This window comes from Oryctolagus cuniculus, chromosome 17 (genome assembly GCF_964237555.1).
Source record: "Oryctolagus cuniculus chromosome 17, mOryCun1.1, whole genome shotgun sequence".
Taxonomy (NCBI): Eukaryota; Metazoa; Chordata; class Mammalia; order Lagomorpha; family Leporidae; genus Oryctolagus; species Oryctolagus cuniculus.
Window position 1 is genome coordinate 33,623,629 of NC_091448.1, and position 23,285 is coordinate 33,646,913.

The 23,285-nt window shown below is 55.5% G+C and overlaps 2 protein-coding genes across 4 annotated transcripts; one reads left to right on the forward strand and one right to left on the reverse strand.

Annotated features, from left to right (window-relative positions):
- Window positions 1-264: 264 nt before the first annotated feature.
- Window positions 265-10,429, forward strand: EPX (eosinophil peroxidase). The gene is made up of 13 exons (XM_008271246.3): window positions 265-391; window positions 516-609; window positions 846-1,021; window positions 1,175-1,292; window positions 1,380-1,509; window positions 2,245-2,451; window positions 3,605-3,923; window positions 5,083-5,243; window positions 5,514-5,769; window positions 6,148-6,318; window positions 8,705-8,942; window positions 9,509-9,721; window positions 10,125-10,429. The coding sequence occupies exons 1-12, from the start codon at window positions 316-318 to the stop codon at window positions 9,708-9,710; spliced, it is 2,148 nt and encodes a 715-aa protein (XP_008269468.3). The 5' UTR covers window positions 265-315; the 3' UTR covers window positions 9,711-9,721; window positions 10,125-10,429.
- Window positions 10,430-10,666: 237 nt separating this feature from the next.
- On the reverse strand, window positions 10,667-22,934 carry MKS1 (MKS transition zone complex subunit 1). 3 transcript variants are annotated; one of them, XM_002719271.5, is made up of 18 exons: window positions 22,778-22,934; window positions 22,301-22,410; window positions 20,774-20,844; window positions 20,219-20,374; window positions 18,798-18,895; window positions 18,507-18,635; window positions 18,191-18,295; window positions 17,142-17,250; window positions 16,594-16,650; window positions 15,244-15,286; window positions 14,921-14,986; window positions 13,524-13,594; window positions 13,108-13,177; window positions 12,899-13,006; window positions 12,076-12,209; window positions 11,502-11,584; window positions 11,319-11,416; window positions 10,667-11,233 (listed from the first exon to the last, which is right to left on the reverse strand). In XM_002719271.5, the coding sequence occupies exons 1-18, from the start codon at window positions 22,855-22,857 to the stop codon at window positions 11,142-11,144; spliced, it is 1,680 nt and encodes a 559-aa protein (XP_002719317.1). In that variant the 5' UTR covers window positions 22,858-22,934; the 3' UTR covers window positions 10,667-11,141. The 3 variants fall into 3 exon arrangements, 2 of the variants coding, with proteins under 2 accessions (XP_002719317.1, XP_017204622.1); XR_011383535.1 differs by lacking the exon at window positions 12,076-12,209; XM_017349133.3 differs by lacking the exon at window positions 11,502-11,584.
- Window positions 22,935-23,285: the final 351 nt, after the last annotated feature.

Consider the following 23,285-nt stretch of genomic DNA (forward strand, 5'->3'; position numbering starts at 1 on the left):
CCCAGGCGCTGCTATGGGCCCTGGGAAAAATCCAGCAGTGGCCTCCATGGAAGAGGATGGGATGGAGTGAGTGGAGGAAGGGGAGATGTCCCCAGGCTGGCAAGGGCATTTCCCATTTACAACTCCCAGAAACCAGAGGGAGGTCCCAGGGCCCCACCTACTGGGCTGGACTTCCAGGGCTGCCTTCCCCCGCCCTGGGAGGGGCTATAAAAGTTCCTTCCCAGGGCTCCCATAGAAGGAGGAGGAGGAGGGGGCTGTGCAGGCTGGGGGTGTTGCTTGCTTACCCAGCTGTGCCTGGGGCCCTCAATTGCAGAGATGCAGCTGCTACAGGCCTTGGCAGGGGTCCTAGCCACACTCATCCTCGCCCAGGCCTGGGAGGGCACTGCCCCAGGTAATAGCCCCCTGGACAGCCAAGGAGGAGGGTCAGTGTGAGGGGAGGGCACTGGGGAGGGAAGCGCTGGGTCTGGGAGGGTCTGTGGCTCTCCTGGACTCTGAGTCCCCATCCCCTTGGACAGCCTCTCCCAGGGCGGTGGAGACCTCAGTGCTTCAGGGCTGCATAGCGGAGGCCAAGGTGCTGGTGGATGCTGCCTACAATCGGACCCAGAAGAGGTGGGCCTCGAACCCAGCCCCAGGGGTCTGACAGCGCGGAAGTCTGACGAGGAGGGGGATGGGCTCCAGCCAAGGTCATCTCACCCCACACCCTTGCAGGGGACAGTGGATGGACTCCCTGGTTGGTGGAGAGGCAGCCTGCCCTCCCTCCCCTGGGTTTGCACTGTCCTGACTGTCCAGCCCCAGCTGAGGCTCTGCTCCCTTCCTCCTGCCCTTATTCCTCCTCTTCTGGGCAGCATCAAGCAGCGGCTTCGCAGTGGCTCGGCCAGTCCCATGGACCTCCTGTCCTATTTCAAGCAGCCGGTGGCGGCCACCAGGACAGCTGTGAGGGCCGCTGACTATCTGCACGTGGCCTTGGGGCTACTGAAAAAGAAGTTATGGCCCTGGGACTCCAGCCCCTTCAATGTCACTGGTACTGGCCTGGGAGTGGAAGGAAGCCAGGTGGGGGTGGCAAACTGTACAGTCTTGGGGTGTTGGGAGGACAGAGGGGACAGGGATGGAAGACACTGAGCAGGCCAGCTTGGGAAGGATCCAGGACCCTGTCTTTCCCCCCAACACACACAAGATGTGCTAACGGAACACCAGCTGCACCTGCTGTCCCAGGCCAGTGGCTGTGCAGTCCAGGAGCAGGCGGAGAAGTGCAGCAACAAGTACCGCACCATCACCGGCCGATGCAACAACAAGTGGGTACCCCAGGGACCCCACCCTCCATGCTGAGCCCCGTCCAGGCTCTGACCTCCCTGCTAACCCTGAGCTGTCCACTGCTGCAGGAAGAGACCCTGGCTGGGGGCCTCCAACCAGGCCCTGGCACGCTGGCTGCCGGCCGAGTATGAGGACGGGCTGTCGCTCCCCTTCGGCTGGACCCCCCGCAAGAGGCGTAACGGCTTCCTCCTCCCTCTTGTGAGACCGGGTTGAGGGTCTGGGGGAGGCTCGACCTTCTATAAACATGGGGAGCCCAGAGTTGGTCTGCCAGAGCACCAACCCAGCTGGCTGGCTTTGGGCAAATAATGAGTTAGTTCCGAGTCGCAATTTGCTTATCTGTCAAATGGCAATTCAACCTGCCTCACGGAGCTAGTCTGACTACCAGTACTTGGCATAAACTGCTGTATAGGGTGTGATCTATTAATGCCATTGCAGTATTAACTGTAATTCTAGTCTCAAGAGAACTAGTGTCAAAAAAAAGGCACTTCAGTGTGGCTGTATCTATATATGTATCCACTCATCAATACTGAGGATATTCCTATTAATGTATCATACAAGAATCTATCACTCACTCACCTGTCAACAGCTGCTTATTTTCTCCCACTACTCCTCTCGCTTCTCTATCCAGGTCTCTGTGTGCTCAGTTATTATCCACCAGCTTGTAACCAGCCACGACTCTGTTCTGGTTAGCTATCCGTCTACGCAGCCAACTGTCAGTGTGATCTATTCAGCTCTCTGGAAGAGCTGTGGGGCCTGAGCCAGCCGGCCGGACCCCTCTCCTTCCCTCTCCTTCTGGATCCTTCAAGGAATGGTGGCCACAGCAGGAGGGGGCCCCATCTTCGGGAGAGAGAGCTGCTCCCTCCAGCAGGGGGAGTCACTGCCCCGAGACTGGGGTTGGCTCAGGAGCCCAGGCTAACCTTGTTTCCCCACCAGGTGCGGGCTGTCTCCAACCAGATCGTGCAGTTCCCCAGCAACAGGCTGGCCTCGGACCCCGGCCGGGCCCTCATGTTCATGCAGTGGGGCCAGTTCATTGACCACGACCTGGACTTCTCCCCGGAGTCTCCAGCCAGAGTGGCCTTTACTGCGGGTGTGGACTGTGAGAAAACCTGTGCGCAGCTGCCCCCTTGCTTCCCCATCAAGGTACCCTCAGCCACTCCCCCCACACACCCCCTCCATCCCTCACCACCACCACCACCACCACCACCCCACCCCCACCCCCACCCCCACCCCCACCCTCTGTTCTGGCACAGCCTCCGCCCCAGGCAGAGAGCACAGGCAGGGACCGGGGAGACTGAAGTGCCACGCTCCAGGTGCTGGGGCACAGACAGGGACACAAGAAGTGCCGGCTGGCCAGAGCCTCCTGTTCCGCACACCTGTCAGGGGCAGGAGAGGGGCTCAGCTCGGGCTTCGCAGAGGCGGCAGCAAACCAGACAGCCCTTGGCCCGGGGTCTGACTCTGGTCCTTAGAGCCGCTTAGCTCTTGCCTTTCTCCTTCCTGGGCTGGTCCCAGGGCCCTGCAGCTCTCGCCAACCTCTGGTGTCGGGCTGGGAACAGGATACTGTTCTTCACGCAGAAAGGCAGGGAGAGTGTGGGGCCCCCGGGAAGACCCGGGGTGGGAGGGAAACACGCACACACTCACTCACCTTGAGAAGGTGGGGCCAATTCAGGAGGGAGGCTCTGAGAACGCCCCAGCCTGGCCCTTCTCCACGGCACCCGTACCCTGTCGCAGCCTCAAGCCCTGGCTCTGGGCCACCTCCTCTGGGGATCCTTCCCAGCTCTTCCTATTACACCTTGAACGTTTCTCTTTTATATCAAGCATAGCAAATGCCATCCCACATTAGGGTTACTAAGCTCGTGTGTGTGTGTTTTCACTGAACCGCTAGGTTCCTGCAACCTGCACTGGGGTTCGCACCTTCACAGTCTCCAAAGCACCCAGTAAGAAGGAGGCTTAGGAAGTATCTCCTGAACTGACGTGCTCAGGCCCAAGTGTCAGGAGTAGCCGGTTCAAATCCCACCTCTCTCGCTAACTGGCTGTCACTGCCCTTCCTGGGGCTCAGCTTCCCCACCTGTAACAGGAGGGTCTGGGTTGCTTCAAGAGCTTCAGCCGTTTCTAACACAAAGGGCTCAGCACACTCAGACCGAAGGGGTCTGACGGCGCGGAAGTCTGGGTGAGCCAAGGAGGGCTTCCCGGCACTGGGGAGCTGTGGAAGGTTTGAGGGAGCTGGGGGATGAGCGAGAGGCGCCACCCGCTCCTGAGGGACCCCCGGGCGTCCCTGACTCCTCTCCCACCTCAGATCCCGCCCAACGACCCTCGCATCAGGAACCAGCGCGACTGCATCCCCTTCTTCCGCTCGGCGCCCGCCTGCCCCCGGAACAAGAACAAAGTCCGCAACCAGCTGAACGCGCTCACCTCCTTCGTGGACGCCAGCATGGTGTACGGCAGCGAGGTCTCCCTGTCCCTGCGGCTCCGCAACCGGACCAACTACTTCGGGCTGCTGGCCGTCAACCAGCGCTTCCGCGACAACGGCCGGGCCCTGCTGCCCTTCGACACCCTGCACGACGACCCCTGCCTCCTCACCAACCGCTCGGCGCGCATCCCCTGCTTCCTGGCAGGTCAGAGGACGGCGCGGCTGGCGTCCTCCCGGGAAACTGCCGGTCCAGGGCTCTGGGGAGAGCACAGGGTTCGCGCCCTCGGGCCAGGCCCACCTCAGCCACCGCGGGCTCTGTGGGCCGGAAGGAGCCCCTTTGCGCATGCTCTGTGTGTGTGGGGCCAGAGATCCCCAGAGTCTCTGGTCGGTGACAAGGACCCTGCCCGTGGATGGTGCGCCAGCCCTCCCCCGCAGCTCCCCCAGTGGGAAGCTCCCTTATTTCGCTGCGTGTCCGCACACTGCTCTTCCTCACACTTGCACAACTTTCCCACAGCAGTGGCCCCTTTTCGTGAAAGCAGCTGTTAGAAAAGGGTGGTTCTGGGGGCCGGCACTGTGGTGCAGTAGGTTAAACCTCCGCCTGCGGCGCCGGCGTCCCTTATGGGCGTCAGGTTCCTGTCCGGCTGCTCCTCTTCTGATCCATCTCCCTGCTGATGGCCTGGGAGAGTAGTGGAAGATGGTCCAAGTGCTTGGGCCCCTAGCACCTACGTGGGAGACCCGGAAGAAAGGGGGGGGGGTTGTTACCAGCCTCACGTCACTGCCGAGAAACTGAGACCCTGGCCGGGCACGGAGTTTCATGGGCCGAGCCCGCGTGGTGTCTCGGCAGCCAGGGTGGCTCCCAGGCTTCTGTGCACCCTGCTCCACCGACTCCCTTTCAGAGGTAAGCGGCGTGTGCCTGCGTGGGAGGTAGCCCGAGTCTGAGTAAGACCTTGCGCCAAAGGCATTTGTTAAAAGCCAGTGCCTGACTGATTTTCTCTCTAGGAGAAGGCCTGGGTACAGGGCAGGCCTCTCCCCAGCTCACCCTCCCTTTCCTCTTTCCCTGAGACAGCACATGACAGCAAGTTCCTGGACCTGCCCAGGCACAGCCCGTGGCAGAGAACATGCAGTTCCTGGGCCGGTGGGCTCGCAGGGTTCCCGAGTCACCCAGATCTCTCTGCCCGAGCCGGGCTGGGCTGTGGATGTGATCCTCCTGTACTGAGGGGAGCAGCTGCCCCGCCCCAGCCTGTGCTGTTGGGGAGGGGCGGGGCCGGTGGGAGCCTCACAGCCCAGCTGAGGTCAGGAGCTCTGCCCACCCCTTCTCTCCCTATGGGAAGGGCTATGCCAACTGTGAACTTGGGGCTTTCAAGGTGACTCCCGGTCAACGGAAACCCCCAAACTGGCGGCCATGCACACCCTCTTTATGCGTGAACACAACCGATTGGCCACCGAGCTGAGACGCCTGAATCCCCGGTGGACTGGAGACAAGCTGTACCAGGAGGCGCGCAAGATCGTAGGGGCCATGGTCCAGGTAGGGAGCAGCTCTGGGTCCTAGCGTGCTCCAGAAGGCAGCCTGAGAGAGCAGCCCCAACCTCCACCTGACCTCTGTGCTGGACTCTGCCACTTACCACGTCACCCTGCCCGTGGGCTTCTGCATCTCCACCCACCCACGGGGGGTTAACACCGCCTTAGCTGATGGGATAATAAAGACATTCTGTGTCCGAGCAGCCCTTTGACAAGCACGAGGTGTGTGCAAAAGCAAGGGTGTGAGCTGGGACCGCTGGGGCATCTTCTCCTCCAGATCATCACCTACCGAGACTTCCTACCTCTCGTTCTGGGCAAGGCCCGGGCCAGGAGGACCCTGGGGTCCTACAGAGGGTATTGTGCCAACGTGGACCCGCGCGTGGCCAACGTCTTCACCCTGGCCTTCCGCTTCGGCCACACCATGCTCCAGCCCTTCATGTTCCGCTTGGACAGCAGATACCAGGCCTCAGCACCGAACTCCCACGTGCCGCTTAGCTCTGCCTTCTTTGCTAGTTGGCGAATCGTGTACGAAGGTGACGTTTTCCAGAGGCAAAGGGGTGAGGGTGGGGTGCACATTCTGCCCCAGGCAGGCCCAGCTCACTGCCAAGAGGCCAGGCACTGCTAATATCACCCCAGGGTTGTGGGAAAAGGCAGGGCCACCCGGTGGGGGAGGAGAGGACTTCTAAGGGTAGAACTGAAGTCAGACTGGCAAGCTGTGGACCTGAAAGGTGCTCATCTGCCACTTGTTCTTTAAGAAGCGGGGTGACCTGACCCCCAGCACCTCCATATCCACCAGGCTCTGGGCCCTAGCAAGCACTATAGGGTATAAGCGATGGCTTTGTCTGGTCCTGAGCTGGCTTGGCATCATTTGAGGCTGGACTGATCTGTGCCACTCACATCCCTCCCACCAGGTGGCATCGATCCCATCCTGCGAGGCCTTATGGCCACCCCTGCCAAACTGAACCGTCAGGACGCCATAATGGTGGATGAGCTCCGGGACCGGCTGTTCCGGCAAGTGAGGAGGATCGGGCTGGACCTGGCGGCTCTCAACATGCAACGCAGCCGGGACCACGGCCTCCCAGGTGAGAGACGGTTCAGAGGAAAGCCTCGGTGCCTCTTTTCTGACCGGAACTATGTACACGGATGCGTAGTGATGAAGAGTGCAAGGCCAAGGCCAGTGCAGCACAGCACACCTGGGGACGCCTCTTTGCTTCCTGGCTGAGTCTTTTCCATCTACTGTAGGGTCTCCGACTTCAGGTTTACCACAGGATCAGGACTTGGGGAACAAGAGCTGAAATGAGGAGACAAGGACTTTCCAAGTAGAGAAAAGCAGTAGATTTAAAAGTTAGGGAGAAAACTCTGCCCTCCCCACCCACTGGCTACTTCCAAGGAAGAGGGCTAAAAGTTCATGGCTACAGCAGCTGGCCCACTGCTCTAGGTAGAGAAAGACAAGAAGCCTTAGAGGCAGGGAGCAGGTGGAATAAAACTAAGGCAACACTGGCTGTTTGGTGAGGCACAAAATACTTATCGCAGGAAAGAAGTAGACCCTTTTATGTATGTTAATTTATTCAGTCTTCCCAGTGACCTTGGGAAGCAGCTATTATTACAGCTGTTTCATAGATGAGGAAATAAACTCACAGACAGCTAGTAAAATCCCAGGGTCACGTAAATAGAAAGCAGTAAAATCAGAATGTATTTTAAAATGTCTCCTTTCTTCCATTTAACTTGCTTCCACAGCATCGGGGGAAGGCTTTCGCCACTGCCTGGCTTCTCTCTCCTCCTCCCTGTCCCCAACCTCCCTGCCCAGATAGAAACTGGGCCACATAGAAAGGAGGGAGGGCCTCCTGTTGCCTATTCCATTCTAAGCACCTGGCAGTATCAGTTTCTGTATACTAGGGTGCTCCTGAAAGCTAAGACACTTTGGGTGCCCCCTGCTGGAAGCTAAGATTACTAGCCACTCAAGTTGTCATTCAGTTGATTATCTGTCCCTGAAGGATTATCTTGACAATAACTCTTGCAGTCTCCTCTAATCCCTTCCCAAGTCCAGTACCAAATTTGGAACTGAACTCCACTTAATAGTAAACTTGGGGCCGGTGCCATGGCTCACTAGGCTAATCCTTGCCTGTGGCACCAGCACCCCGGGTTCTAGTCCCGGTCTGGGTGCCGAATTCTGTCCCGGTTGCTCCTCTTCCAGTCCAGCTCTCTGCTGTGGCCCGGGAGTGCAGTGGAAGATGGCCTAAGTCCTTGGGCCCTGCACCCGCATGGGAGACCAGGAGAAGCACCTGGTTCCTGGCTTCAGATCAGCGCGGTGCACTGACCGCAGCGCGTCGGCCGCAGTGGCCATTGGGGGGTGAATCAACGGAAAAAGGAAGACCTTTCTGTCTGTCTCTCTCTCTCACTGTCCACTCTGCCTGTCAAAAAAAAAAAAAAAAATAGTAAACTTGGAAAAGTCATGGTTGCTCAAATTCAGATATTCCAGATATAATTAACATATCAAAGAGTACCTCACAAAGGTGTTGCGAGAGTCCTGAGAACACTCAGGCAAGTGCTTAGTGGTAGGACATGGTATGGTTCTCCTGTGTTCAGCTGGGGGACAGTCTGGACTGTTGCCTAGTCTGGATGTCTCATACAACGGAATCATATTCTGAGTAGGTGACCATGACCTTCACTTGTTGTTCATTTGCTCATTCATTCACTCTATAAATCTGACTCTTTTCCAGAGTTCTTCCAAAAAAAAAAAAAATCATAGAAAAGGTACATTATCTTTTAGCTCCATTTTTCCATGAAACTTTTTGCAATATCTCCCTATGTTCTGGGTACCATTTTATTTGTGCCCAGTGAATGAACATAAGCTCACTAACATTAAACATCAGATATGTGGTTATGAGTTTTGGGCTACAGTCTGAGACACACACGGCATGGTTGTCCACTCATATTTTATTTTATTTTATTTATTTATTTATTTATTTATTTTGACAGCAGAGTGGACAGTGAGAGAAAGAGACAGAGAGAAAGGTCTTCCTTTGCTGTTGGTTCACCCTCCAATGGCCGCCACGGCCAGCGCACTGGGCTGATCCAATGGCAGGAGCCAGGTACTTATCCTGGTCTCCCATGGGGTGCAGGGCCCTAGTACTTGGGCCATCCTCCACTGCACTCCCTGGCCACAGCAGAGAGCTGGCCTGGAAGAGGGGCAACCGGGACAGAATCTGGCGCCCCAACCGGGACTAGAACCTGGTGTGCCGGCGCCGCAAGGCAGAGGATTAGCCTAGTGAGCCGCAGCGCCGGCCACTCATATTTTAAATTAAAGAGAGAGCAATCTGATATTGCACAAATTTTTAAAAAGGGATCCTCTTGTTCCATCCAATATGCACTGGCCACAGAGCATTCTCTCTGAGGACTTGTGAAAAGCAGCAGAAGCTAGTTGGGGGGGTCAGCAAGACCAAAGCTACTTCACCCCCTCCCCAACAGGCTACAATGCTTGGAGGCGCTTCTGCGGGCTCTCCCAGCCTCAGAATTTGGCACAGCTTAGCCGGGTGCTGAAAAACCGGGATTTGGCAAGGAAGTTCCTGAACCTGTATGGGACACCTGCCAACATTGACATCTGGATCGGGGCTGTGGCAGAGCCTCTCCTGCCGGGGGCCCGAGTGGGGCCCCTGCTGGCCTGTCTATTTGAGAACCAGTTCCGAAGAGCCCGAGATGGAGACAGGTAAGTCAGCAACCCCCCCTGCAAGACCCAGGGATAGGGCAGAAAAATGCTACCGTGTCACAACTAAGGCAGGGCGCAAAGCTCTTTTTTAGCCTCTTTTCCTTCCAGGTTCACAGGATCTGAGACCAGGAAGGTCTTCCCTGGAAAGCTGGGTCCAAGGGAGAGAGACACTGTCCCAGTGTCTCTCAGGCTGACGCTGCCTGAGCTGGAGTCACCTGACACCCAGGAGGGAGACTTGTCAGTCTCCCTAGGCCCGACTAGGAGGTCCAAAACCCATGAGCAGAAAGGGTCCACGTGCTTTCCCTCCAATACTGCTGGCTTAAGACCTGACCCAGATTTGGTGCTGGCATTTGCCTGGGTTCAGATCCAGCCCTGGGCACTTAAATAACTATGTACTTAATACTGGGCAATTGGACCTGTTTCTTCATTTCTAAGATGGTAACACCAACCTTGCAGGAATTTTGTGAGAACTGAAATAATGTATGTAAAATACCTAGGACACAACAGGTGCTCGTATGAGGTGACTCCTCCCATACCTTCACCCACACCTCTTGATTATCTGGCAGGTTCTGGTGGCAGAAGCAAGGTGTTTTCACCGAGAGACAACGCAGGGCCCTGAGAAAGATTTCCTTGTCGCGAATCATATGCGACAATACGGGTATCACCACCGTTTCACGGGACATCTTCAAGGCCAACACCTACCCCCATGGCTTTGTGAGTTGTAGCTGTATTCCCAGGCTGAACCTGTCCGCTTGGCGAGGCACATGAGGCTTCTGCAGGTAAGAGGAGGCCTCCCCCAGCAGCCCGAGGCTGGGTGGGACTCTCACACCCTTCCCTAGACAGCACGGCCAAGTCCTCCTAACATCTCCAAGCGGACAACAGAACTTGTCACGGGGACAGGGTGCTCGTTCCTAGTGCTTCCCAGTATACTCACTCCCAGGCTGACGGTTCATCTCAGGGCCTAGGGCTTGCGGATAACTAGGAAGTGTCCAGCTCCCCTCAGCTTGGTCACTAGTACCCTAAAATGGCTGCATTTCCAGATGTCCTGCAAGTTCCCGCTTATCCAGTTCTGCTGTTCCCCAAGAGTCTATCCCAACTCTCACACCCTGGAAGACGGGAAGGGGATGAGCAGGAGGCTGATCTCTCCCCCGTGAGAACTGTATCCTGCTGATGCTTTTGCAGGTGACAGCTCCAGAGCTGGCTGCCCTGGCTGTGTGATGGCTGGGTCTCCCACAGGAACGAACACACCTGCTTGGAGCCTCTTGGGCATCAGGTTATGAATCAACACCACATGCAAGGACTTGGGAGCCAAGCCATGAGCCTTGAGGCCCAGCAAGAGTCAGCTGAGGCCTTCCAGCACTTTCCTCTGTCTTCCAAACTTCCTCCTCCCACCCCCATGCCTGGGAGACCACATGGTCCCACAGTCCTGAGCCTGCAGCCTGGGCAGCAAGTTCTGCCTCTACCAATAAAGGACAGCTAAGCATAAAGCTGCCGTTTCTATGCCTGGCCAGGGAGGGCGCGGCCACAGCCCTCTGCTCGCCCCAGATGTTGAAGAGGGTTGCTGCCAAGATGCAGGCTGGTGCTCTCCTGGAGGCCTCTTCTGGGGCTGAATGGAGAGTCCAAAGAATACTCTAGAGTGGGAACAGCAGCAGGGGCCCCAGCACTGAGACGAACCCCTCAGGCATGCCAGTGACCTGAGCAGAGAAGCAGCCACAGAACATCAGTCAATATAAAAAAGTTTTTATGCACAAAAGCACAATAAAAACACACTGCCCAGCTAACAGAAGGGACTAGGCACTGCCCTCAGCCTTCGCTTATGAAATGAGTCACATCTCCAGCTCAATAAGCCCCAAGCAATAGCAGAAGGCTGTGCTGGAAAGAGGCGGCTGAGACTGAGGGGCCAGTGGTTTAAGTCTCTCCTTCCTGTTTCTTGAAAGAAAATCGGTTCCATTTTGCAAGGCTGTGGGCAGGAACTGCCTGCTGTTCCCTACCACTGAGCCCGTGCAAGAGGCTGGGTCAAGAACAGGCTGACCGTGTGCTCACCCAAATGAGTCTCAGACCAGAAAGCCTGCCTTGCTGTGGAGCCCATCTGCAGCTGCTGAAATGTGAAGCGGGGCCACACGGGGCCACAGGATCACTGACTGTGCCAGCCCCTCTCTCGTCGTGTCTTCCTGCATGGTGGGCCAGGGCTGCGGTGGGCTAGGAGACCATGGTTCCTGAGGGGCTCACTAGGTCCTGGGGGAGGCTTTCCCGGGCCTCCTGCATGCGGCGCCGGGCTCGACGGAAGGCCTCTGCAGGAGAAGGAGACGCTGCCATGGTACAGGCAGGAACACGGCCCACATGGCCCTGGGCGGCCAGCTGGGGAGGGCAACCTACCCAGCACATTGTGAATGGAGCTCTGCTGGCTGAATCCCTCCAGACGGTCCAACACACTCCGCATCCTTTTCCGCAGGGAGCTTGATTCCATGAAGGCCCTGCAAGGAAGCCCACCTCACGGTTGGGGCATTGCCCGGCACCCAGGGATAAGGAGTCCCAAGGCACAGGGCCAGGGCCACTCACCTGGACTGCTGCAGACAGTGCAAGCGGAAGGTGACACTGCCTGTGGTCTCAGTGCGGAATCCAAAGCGGCTCAGACGCTCCCCCTGGGACATACGGATGGGACAGCATCAGGTTTCTGAGGTTTCTGGACCTGGGGCCCCACACTGGCCTTGCCGCCCTTCTGATTCTCATTCTCAGGAAGACCGTTTCCATCGGGGAGACCCTATCCCACCAGCTCAGGGCCAGTACCGGCTGCCCCACTGTGACCAGGGAGCCTGCAGAGCTCCTCTGAGACTAGGCAGCCTTGCCAGCCTCCTGCCACTCCTCCCCCACTGATTACTGAGCCCTTCGTTTTCCACAAGGAGCGTGGGAAAGCTCCAAGGGCACTCCTTTCTAGGGATCTCCTGGAGAGCAGAAGAGATCCCCCACCTGGTTCCAAACATGGCCATGACTTCCAGCGGAAGTCACAGGAAGCAAGCGCTAAGTAATGGGACGCAATGATGACCAAGGGGCCTTAACCCAGACTCTGCCTTCCAGAGAACAGAGAGACAGGAGTGTAAGTTCCCAGCATGGGGTCTCCTCAGACAAAAGCCACCTTGAAGGTTCCTGGTATCCGAACATAAGACAGGTCCTCCAGTTCCAAAGAACCGCCGATGAAAAACCTCCTGAGCTCAGCCAGCGTGCCAAGCTCCACTGGCCTCCATGTGGACACAGTCAGGGTATACGAGCCTGTGCAAGGGAGAAGGGAGTGGGGCCAGGTCCCGAAAGGGTACATGGCCCCTCTCTGACTCCTAGCAATGCCACGGGCCTGCACCACTGAGACCTGCAGTGATGGAGGAAGAAATGTCAGGGCTCGTGACGGCCTAGCCTCTGGTGAGGGCTATCACAGTGGTGACGAGCACCTGGGTGGAAACCAGTGAGACGGAAATGCAAATCTCGGCCGGGCCGTCTGTGACCTGTACACTCAAGGACAAAGTTTCAGAGCCTCCCAGAGCCTCTTTCCCCTCATCTAGTAAAATGCAAAGATGACGACCTACGCCCCACAGAGTGGCCACAAGAATTAACTGAGAAGCCTTTAGCTCAGGGTCTGCACTCCATAAAAGATCAGTGCTTTTATTTCAGAATGACTGCAGATCCCTTCAGTGTGTGCACTCAGGGCCCATCGCCCTGCAGCTTCTTCCTCAAGGCCATATTGCATCGGAAGAGCGCTGGGCAGAGAACAGAGGTGGCCAGGCTGCTCAGCTGCAGAAGTTAGCTCTGCTGTTGCTCAGATGTCTGCAACGGACTGGCAGCAATTCCTCACAGGAGAAGCTTCTCATCTCTTATGACCCTGCTGCTTATGAGAGACACGCACACCTTTTGGAAGTGTTAGTGTTGCCCCAGGACCCACAGCCTCTGGCACAGGGACGAGAGGTTACCTGGGGTGACAGGCAGCACCACAGCCCCGTAGCCTTCCACACGATACCTCTGCCAGAAGTCCAGCGAGAGGACCTCACAGTAGAGCACAGGCCACTCCGGCAGAGAATCTGGGAGCAAGTGAGCAAAGCAGCCGGGTCACGGGAGGCTTCCCCGAGAGGGGGCACTGCAGAGGAGAACCAGGGCCCGGGCCAGCCACGGAGCTGCTCACCAGCGGATTCATCCTCGTGCAGGAAGAAGGCTTCGAATGTGAATGGGTAACAGAAGTAAGCCACCTTGTCCTGAAAAAGAGGAGGGTCACTTTACGGTCAGGTCGCACGGTGGCCAGGGCCTCCCCTGGAATCTGTGCTCCCTGTGGCCCATGCAAGGTCGTCTTCATGAAGGAAAAAGACAAATTATCCTCCCTGGTGGGAAACAAGAAGCTGAGGGGCAAAGCCGCTGCCATTCTCACCCAGAGAGAAGACCCCCAGCCCAGGCACCCCCCAGCCCAGGCACCCCGCAGCACCGTAGAAGAGTCAGGCCTGGCTCTGGACTCCTCCCCAGCGTGCACGGCCATTGGCCTGGTAATGCTTCAAATTCTGCTTCCAACCCTCATGCCCACCCAGAAACCGTCCTCATCCTCCGTACCATTCCCAGGCACTTGGTAGCACAGGTCTGCGTTACTCCTGAGAGCTGCTGGAAGGCTGGGCTTGACCAGTCTGAAAGCCAAAGACCAGGTATATAAGCTCACCTGGGAGGAGAGCAAGAAGCTGAGAAAAAACTGAGTTCTTTCCTTCTCTCATTCGCTCATTCACACACACAGTCAATCATTCCTCTGCCAGAAACTAATGTCTGCTACGTTCTAGGATATCTTGGTAACCAGACAGAAAAGATTCTTATCTCTTATGGAGCTAACATTGGGTGGGGTGGTAGGGAGACAGAAAAGAATCAGGCCCACAAGAGACTATCAGGTAGTGGGAAGGGCTACCCTAAAACCAAACGGGGGGCTGAGCGACTTGGGGCTCACTTGGACAAGGCAGTGGGAGAAGAGTTCTCAGAGTGACAGGCTGAGAGCCAAGCTCTGAGGAACCAGCCATGCAAAGATGTGGACGATGGATTTCAGACAAAGGGAATGGTGCTGGAAGGAGTCTCGGAGGAATGAACTTGGCATGTTCAAGAACAGAAAGAATGGCGAATGCTGTAAGGGACAAACAGGGCCTCACTCAGGGTATGGAGTTTGGGGTTCACTCTAAGTGTTGGGGGGCAGGGGACTGTTGGGGTTTTCGCTCAAAAAAGATACAACTGGATTATATTTTAATAACTCTGTTTAGCTGTAGTGCACACAGCAAAAAACCGCAAGTATGAGCAAGAGAGGAAGCAAGAGGGTAAGTCAGAAACTTAATGCACTGGCGTAGTTAAGAGATGGCAGTGGCTTGGGGTGCAGAGGACGGACTGACGACAGAGCTGACAGCGGATGGGCTGAGTGGCTGCAGACGGCTAGAGAAAGAGAGGAATCGATCTCCTAGGTTTCTGTCATCAGGAACTGAGCGGACGACACTGCCATTCTGCTAGATGGGCAAGACCAGGAAAGCACAGCTGAGGGAGGAGGAGAATCGTGAGTTCTTCTTGGTGAAGGCAAGCAGAAACGACAGGGTTCCGGACGGGATCTGGAGTTCAGGGGTGAGGTTGAGGCTGAGATGGAAACCAGGGCGTCTGAGACATCCAGGTGTGGCTAAGCCACAGGCCGGGTGAGGTGGCCTAGGAAGAGGGACAGACCGCCCAAGCTCAGCCTCGGGCATTCTGCTGGCGAGGGTCCACAGAGGGACGGGACTCACAGGAAGGCCTACGAGCCACCAACAACATGGGAGAGAGTGGCACATGCTTCAGAGACAGCGGGGGAAGAGAAAGCAGGGAAGTCCCCGCTGGATTTGGCACGTGGCCGTGATCAGTGGCCGTTTCAGTGGAGAAGCAGGGAGGGAAGCCTGAGCGGAGGTCTCCAGAATTGTCAGGATGGCAACAAAAGGAGAGGCAAGAACATTACTTACTAGTGCTTGGCAGCTCCACAAAGAAGTGCACATAGAGATTGTCGTACTCATAGCCTCGGGCTGAAACTAACGGAGAAAACAGGAAATCACTTGAGCTTTTTCTCCTTCCACTCTGCCTAGTCCTGCGAGGGCTACATCCTCTGTGCTCTGGGAACAAGAGTGCTGAGGGCCAGAACCCCCGTGTGCTTCCAGGAGACACTCAGCACTGAGTTTCCCAAGCACTGCAGACAAGCCAAGGCCTCCCCCCAGGCAGGGAGCACTGTTCATGGCTCCACTGCGGCACTCACCCAAGCGTCCGAGATCTCTGTCTGGAAGACACTTACCCACCTCTCCATTTACGAAGAGCCGGAGTGCACCTGGGACGGTCTAAGGTGGAGACAAGCAGCGAGATCAGGGGATCTGCAGGGAATCAGCACTTTGGCTGCAGCCCCGCCCACAGGTCTGCAGCACACCTGCCAATGGATGCTGGACCCTGGGGGTCACTACTGCACTCTCTCCCCTCCCTCACACCCTCTGCAGATCCGTTCCCTTTGTTTCTAGAATCATCCCATAGGGGAGTAGCACGTAATTCAAGTGGGGAGGACAAGGCAGAATGGGAAATCAGCCAAGGGACGCAACAGCTGCCCTCTGAGATGGACGGGAAGCTGCACCCTCTGCACCCTTCAGGAAATGGCTGAGGTCAGGAAGCCAGGTTTTCTTTTTAAATTATTGATGCATCTGTGTTATCTAACTTTTGGACACAGAACACCTGTTGCTTCTGCAAATATGAAAATAACAGAAGTTAAATTTTGAGAGAGAGACACCAGCGGATAGTCCCATCCTTGGTCCAGATCTAGAGACGGAACTCCTGGAATGAAGGAAGGCAAAGAACAGACACGGAATCATCAACCTAAACTGCTGTTTGGTTATGAGACAAATGGGGGTGGGTGTTTGGAACAGTAGTTAAGACACTGCTTGGGCTCCTGTAGCCTTGCACCTGGGAGCACCTGGTTTGAATCTCAGCTCTGTTTCTGATTCCAGTTTCCTGTTCATGCACCCCCTGGGAAGCAGCAGGTTATGGCTCAAATATGTAGGTCCCTACCACCCACATACGAGACCTAAATGGAGTCCCTGACTCCTGGCTTCAGCCTCGCTCAGCCCTGGCTGTTGAGAGCATTTGGAGAGTGAACCAGTGGGTGGAAGATCAATCAATCTCTCTCATGCTCTGTTTCTCTTTTCCAAATATGCAACATAAATAAATAAATTTCTTTAAAAAAGAGTCAAAATATCTCCCTTCTCTATAAGCTAACTCAGGAAAATACTCACATTAAAGTTGAGGAAGACATTTTTATCTGTATATTTGTTTTTGAAATTAAAGTATCACATGAATGCATTACCACTGAGTAAAAACTCAAAATTGCCCAAGTTTAGGGAATAAAAAGTGGAAGTCACCCACGCCCATGCACTACCTGGCAGGCCACCCTCCCCAGAGAAAGCCTCCGCGGAGGGCCTTTCCGGTGCACCAACATGGCTACACCAGCACAAGCACTGTGGCCCGCGTGCTCTTCTGCGACACCCGTTCTACTCTGAAGACTCTGTCCTGGAGACTTTCCAAGAGGCACAATTCCTCACTGACAGTCAGAACGCTCCGGCCGCACACGGCCCACCGAGCTGCAGGAGGCCCAGCTACTCACCATCTCAAAGTCGGTGCCCACGAGGCTGCTCAGGTACTCCTTGTGCCGGCCGTAAAGCTGAGGAGCCAAACCACACCAAACCGAACCTCAGGATGCGGCCCCAGCCAGACCAGGGTTCAGTTCTGGACGGGCAGGAGAAAAGCAGCAATAGCAGGAGTGGCAACTGAGGACTGGAGGCCTTCGCATCCCAGCACCGACAGAGGCTCTGGAGCCAGCTGGTCTGGGACAAACCCTGGCTCTCATACTTGCAAGTTCGCTGGCCTTGGGCAGATCCTTAGCTCTGCAGTCTCGGTTACTCACTTACAAAAAATGGTAACTATAAAGGTGTTCACCTCAGCTGGTCTGCTGTGAGCCCTCATTGAAAAATGGGATATGAAGTGCCTGGGGAATGCTCAAAGACAGCCACTGGGACGGCTGCTACGTCACAGGACGCCCCCAAGGGTCCGCGGTGACAGCACAGCAGAGCTGCCTGGGGGCACATGGGCCACGAAGGGCGCAGCCCACCCCCCACCCCCCGACGTCGGCACCAGCAGTGAAGTAGCTCTTACATCCTTGAAGACACGCTGTTCCCGCTCCTCCTCTTCCGGCTGTGCGAGGGAAGACACGTTGTCGATTGTGTACTTCCACAGCTCCTGCTTCTCCCCCTCTGTCTCGATTCTGTGAGGTCAAAACCACAAAAGGACCCACTCTGATGGTAAGAGAGGAGGCCCTCCAGACAGGCCGTCCCTGGCCACACGTCTCACTTGACGCACGTATGATGGAAACGGCCATTAATGACAGTCTGGAGAGGGAAACCAAGTGGCAAAGCAGAAAGGACCACAGACGAGGGAATTTCAGGCCCATTTCGGCCTCCAAGTCACAGTGCAGCCCAAAGGCACAACCCTGGCTCCCAGTTCTCTCACCTAAAAGGTGGAGAGATTGGTCCAGACATCTTTTTTTTTTTTTTTTTTTTTTTTTTTGACAGGCAGAGTTAGTGAGAGAGAGAGAGACAGAGAGAAAGGTCTTCCTTTGCCATTGGTTCACCCCCCAAGTGGCCGCTACGGCCGGTGTGCTGTGCCGATCCGAAGCCAGGAGCCAGGTGCTTCTCCTGGTCTCCCATGGGGTGCAGGGCCCAAGCACTTGGGCCATCCTCCACTGCCTTCCCAGGCCACAGCAGAGAGCTGGCCTGGAAGAGGGGCAACCGGGACAGAATCTGGTGCCCCGACTGGGACTAGAACCCAGGGTGCCAGTGCCGCAGGCTGAGGATTAGCCAAGTGGGCCGCGGCGCCGGCCCAGACAACTTCTAACGTAACAACTATTACCTACGACAGCCCAGAGGAAGAGAGCTGGCTGCATTCACCTGCCCTGCTCCGGTCCCTACACTCCGCAGCGTGCAGGAGCGTCTTCACGTCAGCAACCACCCTGCTGGAGGGGTGGCTTTCAAAGTGGTGCAGCTGCACACGAAGTGCCAGGGACCGGAACAAAGTATGAGCTGCTGCCTGGGGACTGCAAAGCTGGCGCACATGCAGAGTTTCTGAGAACGTCGGGGATCAGGAGCAGGAAGAGAAGCCAAAGGCAGGAACGCCAGTTGCCACTGCCCCTCCCTTCCTCTCCTCACCTGTAGGGTCCTTTGAGGCCAGTGAAGTCCGGCTTCACTGTGATCACGCCATTGCTGTCCACCTTCAGAGTACACAGGACGTGTTCATGCTTCTTATAGCCAAGCCTAGGAACCAGGAAGTCAACACCAAGTCACCGGTCCCCTCCAGGAAAAGAGGCACAGGTCGTCGGCCTGCTCCGGGGAAGAGGACGAGGCTTCTTCTACTAAGAAGACAAAGCCCTTCCCTCCCGAGAGCCAGAAGACTGTGCCAGGAAGCCGATGGTCCGCGACAAGGGATGAGGCGGGTGGGGGCTGGGCAGTGAGCCGCTGCACTCACTTGCCGTAGGGCCCCAGGTCGGCCATGATGTACATCGTCTGAAGAGGGGTGTTAATGACGTGGTTGTTCTGGACGAAGTCTTCCGAGGGCTCCCAGGTGACAATGCGTGACTTGAGGATGCCGCCCTCCCTGGGAGACACCGTCGGAAGGGTCACTTCCCCAGCACCCCCTGCAGAGCCTGACAGGGGAACCCAGGGAAGCACACTGGGCAGCCCGAGTCACCGGACACACTGTGCACAGTGGCACGGAAGGACCACCCAGCACCCTTTGTCCCCGGGTGCTTGCACTCACGTCCCTCGCCTGTCCTGCCGCCGCCGCCTGACGTTTGCCATTCGTTCGACCAAGAATGACGGCACCTCGCTGGCCGCAGTGGTCATCTTCTGACAGTGCTGGGGAAAGAGAGCAACCCCGTGGAAGCCAGCTGGTCAGGGCCACAGGGGCCCGAGTGTCTGCGTGCTCATCTTCCTTGTGAAACCTCTTCAGGAGCCTGAACCTGGGTATAACCACCTCACAATTACACGCGTCAATGGGGGAGTGTGGCACAAACAATCCAGAGAGGACTCCTGCCGTGTCTCGGTCTGCCCTAGAATTGAAGAATTCCTTTAATTTTTTATTTATTTGACAGGGAGGGAGAGCTCCCATCCACTGGTTCACTCTCCAAACACCCACAGTGGCTGGACTGGGAGCCAGGAATTCCATCCAGGTCTCCCACGTGGGCAGCAGGAACCCAGTTACTCGAGTCTTAGGGTGCACGACAGCAGGAAGCTGGAGTCAGGAGCACGACTTGGGTATCGAACCCAGGCTCTCTGATATGGAGAATGGACATCCGAATCACTAAACCAAATGCCCATTCCCTTCCCCCCGAATTCTAGAAATGAGCTGTTTATTCTGATTTAAAGTCGGTCTGCATTCGTTGAGCACCTACAAACAAAAAGCTGGGTCAGTCTGCCCAGTAGATGTTGAAGTTAACCAGGTTGCTGGAAAACACCAAATGGGATACAGACATTCTGTGGAAAATCCTGACGTGGGTCACTGAGCTCTACCTGCATTTTTATTTGCTTTGCCAAAACAGACAACCTGAATATTATATGCTACCAACCCACATCTCTCTTAACAGAAGCCTTCCAACCTTGCAAAACACTCATTTAACACCTGCCCCTTGCAGAGCTGCAGGGTTAGAGACTGAAACCACAGAATGTAGGCTGCACCCTCCCGGAGTTGAAAGATCTCACTGAGAAGCTAGAGCTTATGCAGTGACAGAAGAAAACAGAACAAGTCCACAAGGGTATGGCAGAGGCAGCTGCAGGAGACCACATTCCCCTCGCGGCTCTCTGAAGCCTCTTCAAACACGTACACTCAGAGCTGTGGCTGAGGTCCCTGTAGAATTTTATCTAGATTGTCCCAGATTCCACCCACGATGCCTGGAGGCAGTCAAGGGGTTGCTTCTGTGGGTTTGCACCCTGCAAGTCTGGCCTCCGAGACGCTGCACGCCCCTCCTGGCCCTCCAGCAGGCGGAGACGGGAGCAGCAGCCACACCACCTGCACTCTGCCCACTCTGCCTCAGCTTGGCTGCCAGCAGCTCACGGCAGTTTCCAGACAGCCTATGGATCTCCTCCCTTGCCAGGCTTCCGATTTAGCACCCAGAACCCAGTGAAGCCAAAAAGCCAGGGGAGGCAAAGAAGGAAGCTACAGGGCCTTGGGAAGAACAATACCTCCTCCAAATTGGTGTAGCGGTCAGAGTCGGTGTAGGTAAAGATTCGTCGGTTCTTCCTGCCCCCCGACTGCTCCAGCTTCAGGATCTCTTGCCGGTACTGGTAATCCAAAGGGCTCTGACAGGCTGCTTCATTCTGGTACAGATCTACTTCAAACTGAGGTCGCCACAAGGAAACAGACATCCGAGATACCTCAAAATTCTGATCCTAGAACTACTACCAAATCAGTCCTAGAGAGCTGATATTATCTGACATAGCTCCATAATTAATTCTCATAGATTTAAACCAATGGAGGGCAGGGGACCCAAGAATGTTAGAGAGCAAAGGGGTGAAGCTCTAGTCCAACCGCATTGTTATAGGTGGCGTAGGGTCCACGGTGGGGAAACGTGCCTCACCCAGGGTCATAACACTGAGCGGTGGCGGTCACTATATTACACTGCCCTTGTAAACACAACAGAGGGAGGTACAAATTGCTACGACCATCCCAGAAATCACTTTGGCAATGTACAACCAGCCAGGTGGAGGGAGACCACGCAGTGAACGACACCGGCTCACCTGGCTAAAGAGCTTCTGCTGCCACCCAATGACCACCTCCTCATCTTCATCTTCCTCTGGGCGATGTCCACCTGCAAAGACAACAGAGTTACGTCACCACCATTTCTTGCTCTGAGGTTGATTGTAACCAAAGCCCCTACTCTTATGTTTGCCACAAAACCAGCAGGAGTTCAGTGATTTATTAAGCATTCAATGTAGACAAAGGATACACTGGAGTTAGCAGGAGTTGAAGCCAAGATTAAAACCCACAAAGTCTTAATCACTATTCTAATTTGAATAAAATGTAGTTCTGCCTTCCAGGAAGTAGTCAATTTAACTCATTGTCAGGAACTGAGCCTAGGATATAGGTTGACCAGCCAGCTCTTCTTCAATGCCAGCTGCCTGCATTTGCTAGGTAAGAACCCTGGCATTTTCATTTTAATTGTTCCTGAAGCCATACAGCTAGAATCACAATCATGTCAGAGACCAAGTGTCAGGAGAGGGCAGGGAAGGCAAATAAATGATTTGTTAAAGAACCAGATCTAACACACTCCAGGGGTGAGTATCTTTTTCAGAGACACAGCTTCAAAACCCCCATTTCACAGAGGAATACTTCTGAGTGCAGAGAAACAAAAGGCAGAAACACTAATGGCCCAATACAAGCACCAGCCTCTGTTCCTCACACCTATGGCTTCCCAGATAAGGAGAACCACAAGAACACTGTGGGTGTTCAAACGCACAGTCTGCAAGCAGTCTTCAATCGTAAAATTGTTTTTAAAAGTATTTACATGCATATGTAGAGTTTGAGCATATCTTTCTTAGACAAACGAACAAAAAGCCATAAATGGTACGGTTGCCAGGCCCATTTATAACATCAGATATACGCTATCTGTCTTTTGCCACTATACTGGACCACAATTTGCCTCAGTATCTTGATAGCAGGAATCGTATCTTATTCAATTTCCACAAATAACACGATGAAGTAGTTAACACCACCTTGGTTCAAGTGCAGGCTCCAACTATGTGACCTTAGGCAAGCAACACAATCTCTTTGCCTTCCATTTCTCCTAGGTAAGAAAGGTGCAGTTGGGGCCGGCGCTGTGGCACAGTGGGTTAAAGCCCCAGCCTGCAGTGCCGGCATCCCAAATGGGTGCCGGTTCGTGTCCCGGCTGCTCCTCTTCCAATCACAGCTCTCTGCTATGGCCTGGGAAAGCAGTAGAAGATGGCCCAAGTCCTTGGGCCTCTGCACCCGCATGGGAGACCTGGAAGAAGTTCCTGGCTCCTGGCTTTGGATCAGCTCAGCTCTGGCCATTGTGGTCATTTGGGAAGTGAACCAGCAGATGGAAGACCTCTCTCTGTCTCTACCTCTCTTTGTAACTCTGTCTTTCAAAGAAATAAAAATACTTAAAAAAAAAAAAAAAAAAAAAAGGTGCAGCTTTCTCTGAACACCACAGGCCTGGGTCTCTTCTGTCCTAACGGGAACCTCTACCCCCCAGGCCCTCCCTCGCCCAGGTCCCCAGGGGGCTGCGACTCCACCGTGACACCCACTGGCAGTGGGATGAGGCCTGAAGGTGGCCAAGTCTATGAGGTCCTTCCGAGGCTGGGCCGCAGGCTGGTAATGAAGAAAGCTGCCTGAGGTGATTCTTTGCAGGTGGACTCTGTGAAGAAAACAGAAGCTCGAATACGCGTTACAACACACACAACGCAGAGCAAGCATGGGAAATACAAAACACAGGGCAGGCGCCGGGTGGGGCGTGGGCCCTACGGGGAAGAGAGGGTGAGAGGACTACTGCGGAGCCAGGGCTTGAGGAATCGGAGAGCGACAGGCCTTGAAACGACCTGGCTGGGTGTGGAAGGCGAGCTTGGAAGCCCTACGTACAGAAGATCTGGGGAATGCAGAGCGATGTAGAGAGACCAGGGAGGAAGATCGGGATTGTAAGCGCAAGTGGGGGCCTCAGAAGAACGACAAGTTCAGGCTCGAAGGGCATAAAAGCATAGCACCCCGGGCTGGGGCGGCGCGACTACCGGAGGCGCAGGTTGCGCACAGGGTCCCGGGAGCGATACACTGCTTCCCCGGTGTCAGTACTCCAGACGGTCTCCGCCATGATATCTGCGACGCGCAACGACTGCGCCGGAAAGCACACCGCCCCCAGTTCCCCTGGCAACGCAGACGCTGGGGCGGAGACGCTACGCACGCAACCCGCCCTTCCCGCCGCGGCGTCGCCCCCTAGCGCCCCAGAGCGGGCAGTGCAGGAGCCTGCGAATGTCCGCTTTACCATTTGTGCGAACGAGGATCACTCACTCCTGAGGCGGGACTTAAGGCGCTGTACAAATGAGGGGCCAGGCACAGCCGTCAGCCCACTTGGCGTAAATGCAGGGTGATGAGACTAGACCTGTTTTCCCACTGTGCCGTACTGTCTTCCGCTGAACGCAAGAAAAACGGGCGGAGGAGACTGAAAGAATGCACCCATTAATCCCAAAGGAATCAGGGAAGGTGGTGGCACTCCCCAGACACGAACGCACATTCTTCAAG

Excerpts from the sequence above, each read along its gene's own strand:
- MKS1 (XM_002719271.5), bottom strand. The coding sequence starts at position 22,857 with ATGGCGGAGACCGTCTGGAGTACTGACACCGGGGAAGCAGTGTATCGC. Across the intron at positions 18,636-18,797 it reads CGGCAGGACAGGCGAGGGAC|GGAGGGCGGCATCCTCAAGT; the intron begins GTGAGTGCAAGC and ends GGTGTCTCCCAG. Across the intron at positions 13,595-14,920 it reads TGTGGAGCTGCCAAGCACTA|ACTGGTCAAGCCCAGCCTTC; the intron begins GTAAGTAATGTT and ends TTTGGCTTTCAG.
- EPX (XM_008271246.3), top strand. The coding sequence starts at position 316 with ATGCAGCTGCTACAGGCCTTGGCAGGGGTCCTAGCCACACTCATCCTC. Across the intron at positions 610-845 it reads TACAATCGGACCCAGAAGAG|CATCAAGCAGCGGCTTCGCA; the intron begins GTGGGCCTCGAA and ends TCTTCTGGGCAG. Across the intron at positions 2,452-3,604 it reads CCCCTTGCTTCCCCATCAAG|ATCCCGCCCAACGACCCTCG; the intron begins GTACCCTCAGCC and ends CTCCCACCTCAG.